The sequence below is a fragment of the Papaver somniferum genome, unplaced genomic scaffold (genome assembly GCF_003573695.1).
Source record: "Papaver somniferum cultivar HN1 unplaced genomic scaffold, ASM357369v1 unplaced-scaffold_84, whole genome shotgun sequence".
In the NCBI taxonomy this organism is placed as follows: domain Eukaryota; kingdom Viridiplantae; phylum Streptophyta; class Magnoliopsida; order Ranunculales; family Papaveraceae; genus Papaver; species Papaver somniferum.
In genome coordinates, this window is record NW_020651415.1 from 1,883,965 (window position 1) to 1,893,988 (window position 10,024).

General features: G+C 37.9%; 3 protein-coding genes across 3 annotated transcripts; 2 read left to right on the forward strand and 1 right to left on the reverse strand.

The window, feature by feature from the left end:
* Nucleotides 1-46: 46 nt before the first annotated feature.
* On the forward strand, nt 47-2,124 carry LOC113345941. The gene is made up of 2 exons (XM_026589580.1): nt 47-489; nt 745-2,124. Exons 1-2 carry the CDS (start codon nt 80-82, stop codon nt 2,003-2,005), a joined length of 1,671 nt encoding a protein of 556 aa, XP_026445365.1. The 5' UTR covers nt 47-79; the 3' UTR covers nt 2,006-2,124.
* Nucleotides 2,125-2,126: 2 nt separating this feature from the next.
* On the reverse strand, nt 2,127-3,480 carry LOC113345943. Its single transcript, XM_026589582.1, has 4 exons — nt 3,142-3,480; nt 2,855-3,043; nt 2,691-2,750; nt 2,127-2,597 (listed from the first exon to the last, which is right to left on the reverse strand). Exons 1-4 carry the CDS (start codon nt 3,415-3,417, stop codon nt 2,310-2,312), a joined length of 813 nt encoding a protein of 270 aa, XP_026445367.1. The 5' UTR covers nt 3,418-3,480; the 3' UTR covers nt 2,127-2,309.
* A 3,741-nt stretch (nt 3,481-7,221) lies between these two features.
* On the forward strand, nt 7,222-9,562 carry LOC113345917 (UDP-glycosyltransferase 89B2-like). Its single transcript, XM_026589562.1, has one exon. The coding sequence runs from the start codon at nt 7,694-7,696 to the stop codon at nt 9,275-9,277; it is 1,584 nt and encodes a 527-aa protein (XP_026445347.1). The 5' UTR covers nt 7,222-7,693; the 3' UTR covers nt 9,278-9,562.
* Nucleotides 9,563-10,024: the final 462 nt, after the last annotated feature.

Here is a 10,024-nt window from a genome sequence, read left to right on the forward strand (position 1 = left end):
TGTGTCACAATCATTTACCTGATAATCCATTTATAGTAACCAATATTTCCATCAAGTTGTACTGATCAAATCTAAAGTAATGGAGTCGACAAAGACCACGAGGACTTCTGACATGGATAATAGTAGTAGTACTCCTACTGATGTTCCTTCGGCACCTTCATCGTCTGAGCATACGACCGTAGAAGTGGTTCTAAGGGATCGTCAACATCCTGCGGGTGTAACACCGGATGTTAAGCGACGGAGAACTAAGAGACTTTTTAATGAATTTGGCGGGACTGAAGAGTTACCAACAAATTTCGAGATATACACTTGGTATTTATATGGACTTTGTTCATATTTCATTATAACTTTTGTGATTCCGCTTCTCTTCCCTCTGATTATCAGTCAAGTCGTATCATCTTCCTCGTCCCCAGCAGCATCTCATGTACAAGCAAGGAATCTTGAGAGTCTCAAAGACAACTTGCATTGCAGAGTGAATGAAATGAGTTTGTAAGTCCTCTTATCTAACTCTCATACAGTCATACTCACACACAAACATCATGTTTGTTCTTTTTCCTGGAACTGACTCGTCTGAATAGTCGCATGACTCATCTGGATATGATGGAATGTAGATATTTGTTTGTTTAGACAGATAACTGACTCAAAATACGCGAGTCAGTGAGGCTTAGTCCCATAAGTCGGGGTCAGATTTTTGGTTTTCCGGCTCTCCGGCTACTTTTTTGCTCAAATTTGATCCAATTGCAGGTACAATGGTCTAACTCAACCATCTATCAAAGTATTGAATTCCAAATTCTCACCACTGGAGTGGACAGCATTATCATGGGGTATCGGGATAGTGCTAGTTAGTCCAATTCTTTTCTACTTATCTCCTTACCTCGATCATGGCCGTCGACCTCTCCAGAAACTCATTTTCACTGGTGCTATACTGATCGGTTCACTATCTTGCCTCCCTGTTGGTTTTTTCAAAGTGAAATGGATTTTCATTCCTTACACTATATCAATTGTGATCGGTAACGTCGTAAGTACCACCTTCGAAACCCGTCATCTCGGTTTAATGGTTCGGGGTTTCTTCATGGGCTCTAGCATTCAAAAGAATCAATTCCACGAGCGTAAAAACATCATTACGTCTCTCTCACTTTACGGTACCGCTGCTGGTTGTGTTGCTGCAGCTGCATTCTCTGCTTTCACATATCACATGCTCCATTACACCGAGAAACTCACAAGTTTATGGGTCGTTTCGATTTTTAGCGGTCTTTTGTGGTTCATTGGAACTGTTCATGCATTATCCGCAAACCGGCCTTCATCCGCAACACCACCTGCAAGTACCGCTACAAGGACTACTCATCTGCTGTCCGTATTCAAGTATCCCCATGCTGTAGGAAGTTTGATTTCAGTACTGATTTCATCATTCACATCAACTTGCATATTCATGGGGGGTTTCCATTACGTCGTAGGGCAACTATGCGTCAAACCGGTCTTCCTTCTCTTCCTGTTCTTAATTTACTTCATCTTCCCATTGTTTAGTCTCCCACTCTTCCACCCATTACAACTATTCATGAAAACAGATGCAGTGAGAATGCAATTCTTAGGATTCTTCGTCTCGGCGATTACGTCAGGGGCCGGTTTCTATTTCAAGAACAAGAACTGGAATCATGTTCACTTGTCAATACTGGTTGCGTTTCAGAGTTTATCTGTTGGGGTTTTGCATGCTTTTGGTCGAGTTTTGTTGTTGGACTGCACACCGCCGAATAAAGAAGGTGTTTTCTCAGTATGGTTTGCATGGACTAGAGCCGTGGGTGCATGTATCGGTTTTATAGTTTCATCAGCTTTCTTCGACAAAGTTGGAATCACATTTGGTATAACATTTTGTAGTGTCATTGCTGGTATGATTGTTTTGGTTTTGGGAAAAGTGAGTCACTTAAGTGGACTTGTTGCTGCTGGTCATGTTGCAGAGGAAGAAGAGAATGTTGTTATGAGTGAAAAAGGGTCACCGGAGGATGCCTGAAACCTGCAAACCAAGTATTTTCCGGCGATAACATCAAGCTCTAAAAATTGGTTCAATCTGGTTTTTTCCTTTTTCTTTTTGCCTCATTGTATTTGTTTAATAAATTGGTTTTGCTTTCATCAAATTTCTTGATTATTTTTTATGTAAGATTATAAACATTTCTTGGAATGGGCTGCATGCCTTCTTGGATTATACGCCGCCGGCTATAAGATTCCGTTTATTTTTTAAGGAAGAATAGCACTTATGTATTTACACAAAAACTGTCCAAATAGTTGATGAATAAATGCAGCTGGCAGCATTGATATTATGCAGCAACACGGCGGCAACGGCACCAGAACGCAGTTCCACCGCCTCTTCCTTGAGCAACTGCGATTTCTTCATCTACATAGAACCATATGAAGAAAGGGTCTTTGGTGCTTGGCTCCTTGTCATCTTGTGTTCCTAGATTTATCTTCAGAGGAGGTAACGGTCCAATCTTTATTTTTAGCAACTCGAATGTGAATGCCAAAATCCTCTTCTTCCATGAAAATTTTCCTTCAAATGTCAAGCATCCTAGTGGCCCAAGGTATACTCCATTCTCAATCCTTTTCCCCTGAACCCCATTAGCACAAATCAATACACCAACAAGAAAATATATATATATGAAGCACTATAATTAAGAATTTGACTTCTGCAAAGTACTTACAGCTGCATCGAATCGTTGAACAGCGGTTATTGGGAAATAGCTGCCTTTCTTGATTTTATCCTGATTGAATTAGCAAACTGAATATCAGTACACATTCATTCATGCGGAGAAACCCCGGAAAAGTATTGTGTAAAAGTACTAAAATGGATGTAACTATAGCTTACTTTAGAAGTGAAGATAAGCATCCAAGTGTTTCCAGGTGATTGAGTTCCACCAAGGGTGTCAAGAAATTTTGAAGGGTCTATATCCTTATTAGCCTTCTTGATTACACCAAGTGCCGCAAGAACTTCTTGTTTCTCAACTTTTCTAGTCTTGGCTGCTTTCTTTAATACCTTTATACTTTCCTCAACCTCCTAAATCATAATAATAACAAACAAAATCATTCAGCAAATGAATCAATAACAACAAGAACAAGAATAAACTCATAGCAACTAATTTCTTTTTTACTTACTTTAGTGGCATCCGAAACATCATCTGTTGTAGGTGGAGAAGTAGCACTAGTAGTGGTACATCTTGGGAGATGTTTTTGTAGAATGGTTCCTGCTGGTTTATTGGGTTTGAGTGATAGTATCTCTGAAGAGAGTCTAGTTGAATAATGTTGTTGGTTGATGTTCAAAGGAGAATGAAATTGAGTTTTTTGAGAGAAAGCTTGTGAATCTGTATTGCAATTATAAGATAACAACTTGTTCATATTCATCACTACTGATGATGATGATGATGATGCCATTTTCTTTCTTTCTATCCCTTCTTGTTTTTAGTTTCTCTCATTTGTTATCTTCTCTAGTATATTTGTGTGATGGGAGTTTATTCTCTTATTCAATGATGAAAGAAGTGGATCTAACCCATGATACAATGATCAGAGGACCTAACCACTAGGCCCAAACAGGCCCATCTTTTTTTTAAGCAAGACACGCCCATTTATAAAGTGAAAACTACGGACATACCCATTTTTCAGATTTTCTCCACTGTAAAACCCACGTCCAAAGATTTACAGACGCGCACCCATTTTTTTGGTGAAAATTTTTCCCACACCCAGATTTTCTAAAATTATGCTATTCCGAGATTTCTTTTCGTTGTTCATAAAACGAGAGGCAAAAAGAGGAACTACGAGATCAAAGATAATCATCTACTGTTAATTTTGAAGATTCAATCTTTGGAATATGAAATATGATGACGAAAACACCATTAACAATATATTTATTTTGATATCTTTCTATCTAATTCAATCAAAACCCTAGAAGACATAACCTAAAACTCAATTCAATCTTTCTTTTGTTGCTCCAGGTTTTGATGATTTGATTGTGGACGTATTTGTTTTCTTCAATTTGATAAAACTCATTTTAGATCTGGAAAATATGATTTTGAAATAGGGCAGAAATTGAAAAGAGATTTTGGAGAAGATGGAAGAAATCTAAGATGGGTTTGCGTTCAATTACAAATCAGATGGAGTTGAGAATGTTTCCGATGTTAAAGATAGAATTTAGGGGTTGGTTGTTGGTTACTGAGAGCTGCATGAATCAGTTGGTGTTCTTGTAGTTGTTATAGTGCTTCTAATGGAGTTGTTGTTGATAGTGGTTTGATGGATGATAATGAAGCGGTGATTCTGTTATGACTGCATAACATGTCATGCAGACGAAAAAGTCTGCATAAACTATCATGCAGTCAAGAAAATGGATGCATAACACATTATCTTGCATCTTTTTTATTAGGTATGAAATCGAAAATTGTTGCATAACTTGTTATGCAGTCAAGAAAATGGATGGATAACTTGATATGCATCCAAAATATGAATGCATAATGCATTATGCATCGAGAAAATGGATGCACAACCTGATATGCATCATTTAAATATGGTTGCATAACGCATTATGCATCAATTTTTCTGTACGAACTAAAATCAACCAAAACAATGGCTACATAACTTGTTATAGATGCACAACTTTGTTATGCAGTCGAAAAAATGGTGGCATAATTCGTTATGCATCTTCATAATGTGTTATGCATCTTTTTTGTAGGCTGCATAATGAATATGCAGTCAGTTTTCGAAAATTTTCCCTAAAACGATGACCACCTCCGATTTTTTAGTGAAAAACAAAAATTTGATATTGTTGTTTATACTCATTGAGTAGCTCCCTTTAAAAGATTTACAATGACATAAAATTTGTAAAATTCCAAGGCGCGGATATTTAGATATGTTATATCCAAGTTACATTGTCGAGTATACCCATGAAAAATTAGGATGCATAACGAGTTATCCCTGAAAAACAGTATGCATAACACGTCATGCAGATGCATAAACCGTCATGCAGACAGGCTTTAATAATTTCGGATAATTATGCGTATCACAAAAATATTTATGGGTGTCACGATATCCAAAATTAATTGTGGGCCTGACAATGAGATTTTTTTTGGGTCTACCCCTAATTTTCCCTTATAAAATTTCACAATTAGACGAAGTTATTTCTTTTTCTTTTTTTTTATCTATTTGGAAGCATACTAATGTCATGGAGAAACACCAATATACATTTCTCCTATACCTATTTCACATTTTTTTAAACAAAAATATTATGTTTATCATATTTTCACATAAATGTGTGTTTATCATCATGATATTTATTTTCATTTATAATTAATATCTACTGTTAATGGAGAAGGATAATTGTAGTTAGAATGTGATAATTGATAAGGATATGATGCACCCAGCCACCACCAACTTGTTCTTCTACGTATGGAATGCTCTTTCTGTATATATGCTGCATATGTTACTCTTTTTAATTATTCGTTAACAAACATTAGAAATACTGATTTACAAAAAGGTGAATATGAATACAGCTCAAGAAGAAGATATCTTACCCATGTTCAACATCTCTATTATGGAGACTTATAGTCCAAACCTCTTTCTATGTTAGATATTCGATAGGAACTTGTCTTCTGGTTCTATTTTTGGCCTCAACTTCCTTTGAAGTGTACACAATTTCCGGTCCACCTATCATGAGTTTTTTTTCCAGAAAATTTGCAAATACCATCACGAATCATGCGCTTTTATCCTTAACTATTCACCTTATTTGCTTCAATTTCATTTACTTGTATGTTTTTTTTAGCGTTCTGTATTTTAACATTAAGGTTCTGTCTATTGTATACATCTTAAATGGACATAGGTAGATTAGTACTCATCTAACAGATAAGATGGCGATGCCAGTCAGAGTTTGGCATGATCTTGGTCCGATCTTAGCTCGGAATTTTCATGACGTACATGGGCCTGTCAATGGATGCTAACGAAACGGATATTGGCTCTGCCGGTTCCATTAGGTTAAATTTTATCGGATATCGGATATCCGATAACTTCCGACATAAATATGAAATTCAATTCCTTTACCGTTACATTGGACTTATCGGATATTTTTCCGATAAGTTACGTTAACTTATCCAACTCCAATTTGACTTCTCCAGTTTCGATCAATGGCCATGTCTTCTATTGAATTCACAAACTGAGTTATACCCATATCTCAAATTACTGCAAAACAAACACCAGACCTATTTGAAGCATCCTTGCTACTAATCAACCACAATAGCAGAACTATCCTCTATTAAAAAACTTATCCAGATTTGATTCCAACACAAACTCATCCATCCAAATTTATTGTCTTTTCTTTGCTCAATTCCTTGCTGTAAAATGAAACTGGATACAAATACATCCCTAATTTCTTCTCAACCTCGTCATTTATTCATCAATCAACCTCTGTAACCCGTATGAACATCAACAACAACAGCTTTTTCTTCTTGCTTCATTCAAAATCAATATGAACAATTCAAAAGTGTAAGCTCTCTATGCAAATTATCTCTGAATTTCTTGATTTTTTTCCTTTTTTGTTGCTAATTTGTTGAGTCTTTTACATAAGATTAGTTGTTTGAACACATGAATTCGATTTTGTTATTCTTTTTAATTCCCCCTTTTGTGTCGTAGGCGGAAGGTTGAGGTAAATTCGTCCAGAGTTTTCTTTATAAACAAGTCTCGGTCAAATGGGGCGGTACAGGACGTATTAGATGTTCAATGGATGCACCAGTTGGAGGTAATTTTCGTTGAGATTGGTTGTTTTTGTTTCTTTGTTGTTTAAATTGAAATTATCTGAGGTTGTGGAGTTATGACTGAGGGTTTACTCGAGAAAATGACCTAGTAATTATGATTTTTATAGTATAGTTTGAAACTTAGGTCTATGGTGAAGGTTTTCATTTGTATGATTGTTAATTTAGTAGATTGCACTTTGATAAATGGCATAGTGCTGTATCATGACTTCTGACTACTGTATCATGGGCGGCTACTTAGCTATTTTATTGTCATTAGATAACATAAAAAGAGAACGCACTACAACACGATAAAATGTAAAGTCATCCCAACAAAAGACACCAACAACTCATTGAAAAATCATGCTACGTTTATGTACACTTTTTTGAATAGTATTAATTTGACATTTTCATAACGACTAGTCTTATTGCTTCCATATGATGCATGTTATTCCTAGTTAAATTATATGATATTGAAAATTTACGTCAACACTTAGAATGTGCACAAAACGTAAGGCTAGCCTAGATCCATTGGATTTATAGATGAGTGTATTTCCTTCTTCTTTCTTCCAGGAACTTTCGTGTAGTATATCTATGTGCAACTTATACAGATTTTTCTCAATTCCTTGGTGCCCTAAAACTACCTGGAACTGGTAAAAGCCAACTGTAATGGACATGTCACTGCACATCTATGTCAATCAAAAATGGTAAAAGTCGACAAGAAAATGAAACCCACTGAAACAATCTCTGCTTTCTTGCTTAATTTGATGTTTTTGGACTTTCTCTATATTAGGTGGATATATCCCCACTGAAACAATGCATACAATCCACATCCCTAGAAAAGCAAAAGCGATAATAACAACCACATTTAGTAGTAGTAATCCACATCTCAAGAAGATTCATGACTGCAAACGTAAGTGCTCACGTATGTGCCTCTAAACATGTATTGCATGTATTTACCCTCTTTCCATTTCTTCATTCCCATTCTTCTTCTCACCATGACTAGCACCACCAGTATCACCGCCATTTCCTCCGCCGCACCAGGAAAACAAAGAGCAGGAGGAGCACATATCCTCATGTTCCCGTTTCCAGCGCAAGGTCATATGTTACCTCTCCTCGACCTGGTACACCAATTTGCTCTCCGCGCAACCGCCACCACCACTTTTACGGTTCTAGTGACTCCGAAAAACTTACCCATACTAAATCCAATTCTAACCCAACACCCATCCATTGTTAAAACGTTAGTACTACCGTTCCCAACACCTGAAAACAGTCCTATACCACCAGGTGTAGAAAATGTCAAAAATCTACCCCCTTCTTATTTCCTTCCCATGATTACAACCATGAGCAAACTTTATGATCCACTCCTAAACTGGTTCAAGTCTCATCCTTGTCCTCCAACTTACATCATTTCTGATTTCTTTCTCGGTTGGACACAAGACCTTGCTTCTCAAATCGGAATCCGGCGAATTGTGTTTTCTCCTTCCGGAGCTCTAACTCTATCCATCTCTTCTTGTTTATGGCGAGATTTACGTACCCCGACGGACGATAGCAGCGACAAAGAAAACGCGTTGATTCCGTTTCCGGAAGTACCTGGTTTTCCGAAATACCCCTGGTGGCAACTCTCTCCTCTTTACCATGCTTATGTCCAAGGTAAGAAAAATGGAGGTAATAGTAATTCTGATGATTTGGAGCAACTCAGAAAGTATTTTCTTGCAAATGTAGAGAGTTGGGGTATGATTTTCAACTCCTTTCATGAATTGGAAGGCATTTACTTGGACCACATGAAGCGGGCCTATTTTGGAGGAGACAAACGTGTCTGGGCTGTGGGCCCGCTATCACAATCTGGGCCAACTGAGAGAGGTGGGACCAACTCTGAGCAATCCAGTGATATTATTCCTTGGCTAGATACGTGTGATGATCACAGTGTGGTGTATATTTGTTTCGGAAGTCAAGTTGTACTGAATAATAATCAGATGGAAGCAGTGGCCGTCGGATTGGAAAAGAGTGGGGTTAGGTTCTTATGGTGCGTCAAGGAGCCAACTGTTGGACACGTGTCAGGTGAATACGGGATGGTACCATCAGGGTTTGAAGATCGAACGGCTGGTAGAGGATTAGTAGTGAGAGGATGGGCTCCACAAGTGTTGATATTGAAACACCAGGCTGTTGGATCGTTCTTGACTCACTGTGGTTGGAACTCGGTATTGGAATCAATCGGCACCGGTGTACCGATTCTCGCTTGGCCGATGGGTGCCGATCAATTCTTCAACGCGGCATTGTTGGTGGAACAGATGAAGGTTGCTGTTCGGGTTTGTGAAGGTGAGAAAGCGATTCCAAATGAAGATGGGTTGGCTCAATGTATGGCCGAATCAGTAGCAACAAGTAGTACTAGTAAGAGCGAAATGAGAATGAAGGCCAAGGAACTAAAACAAGCCGCTACAGATGCAGTTAACGGTAATGGAAACGGCCGTGGGAGTTCTTTCAAAGACCTGGATGATTTGGTGCATCATCTTCTCTCCAACTAGGACTAATTAACAATGTCTCTTCCTGTATACACACATTTGATGGTGCTATTCATATAAATAACACAAAAGATAGGCAAATTTTGGAGAGTTTGTTCATCCGAAATGATAAATGTAACAGAGGAAATCAATCCAACTAATGGAGTATTTACCTCAGATCCCGCCCTGTATCCATTTGCGAGCAACTGCACCCATTGCCAGTGCTGACTTTATTCATGCGCTTAGATACAGTAATTCCTTTGGTTGGAAAGTCTATAGTTCCTTTCTTAAAAGTTTGAAGTTATCTTCGGTAGTAGTTCAGATAATTCGCTTGATAACAATTGATGAGCACAAGAGCTCGAAGGGTTTGAGACAGGGAGATCCCTTATCTCCGTACCTTTTTCTCCTTGTTGTTGAGTCTTTAAATCTGATTCTTCAAAAGGCTTGTCAAGTGGGATGGCTGCTTGGTTTCGAGGTAACTCCAGGTGGTTCTCCGGTAAATCATCTTCGATTCGCAGACGATACTTTGGTGTTTGTGCAAGCTGAATCCTCTCAAGTGAAACACCTTAGAAATATCTTACTTTGGTTTGAGATCATTTCAGGTCTTAAAGTTCATTTAATAAGTCCACTTCGATTCCAGTTGGTCAGGTGGATAACATTGCCACTTTAGGTCAAGAATTTGGGTGTAGAGTTGAGAGTTTTCCAGTTACTTGCTTAGGCCTTCCATTGGGAGACAAGTATTTATCAAAAAGTAAGTGGGATGTTGTTATT

What these genes read in the sequence shown, in the direction of transcription:
- LOC113345941 (XM_026589580.1), top strand. Translation starts at nt 80, where the DNA reads ATGGAGTCGACAAAGACCACGAGGACTTCTGACATGGATAATAGTAGT. An exon ending in AGAGTGAATGAAATGAGTTT is followed by an intron (nt 490 to 744) that starts GTAAGTCCTCTT and finishes ATCCAATTGCAG; the next exon opens with GTACAATGGTCTAACTCAAC.
- LOC113345943 (XM_026589582.1), bottom strand. Translation starts at nt 3,417, where the DNA reads ATGGCATCATCATCATCATCATCAGTAGTGATGAATATGAACAAGTTG. An exon ending in ATGTTTCGGATGCCACTAAA is followed by an intron (nt 3,044 to 3,141) that starts GTAAGTAAAAAA and finishes ATTATGATTTAG; the next exon opens with GAGGTTGAGGAAAGTATAAA. An exon ending in TTCAACGATTCGATGCAGCT is followed by an intron (nt 2,598 to 2,690) that starts GTAAGTACTTTG and finishes AATGGGGTTCAG; the next exon opens with GGGAAAAGGATTGAGAATGG.
- LOC113345917 (XM_026589562.1), top strand. Translation starts at nt 7,694, where the DNA reads ATGTATTGCATGTATTTACCCTCTTTCCATTTCTTCATTCCCATTCTT.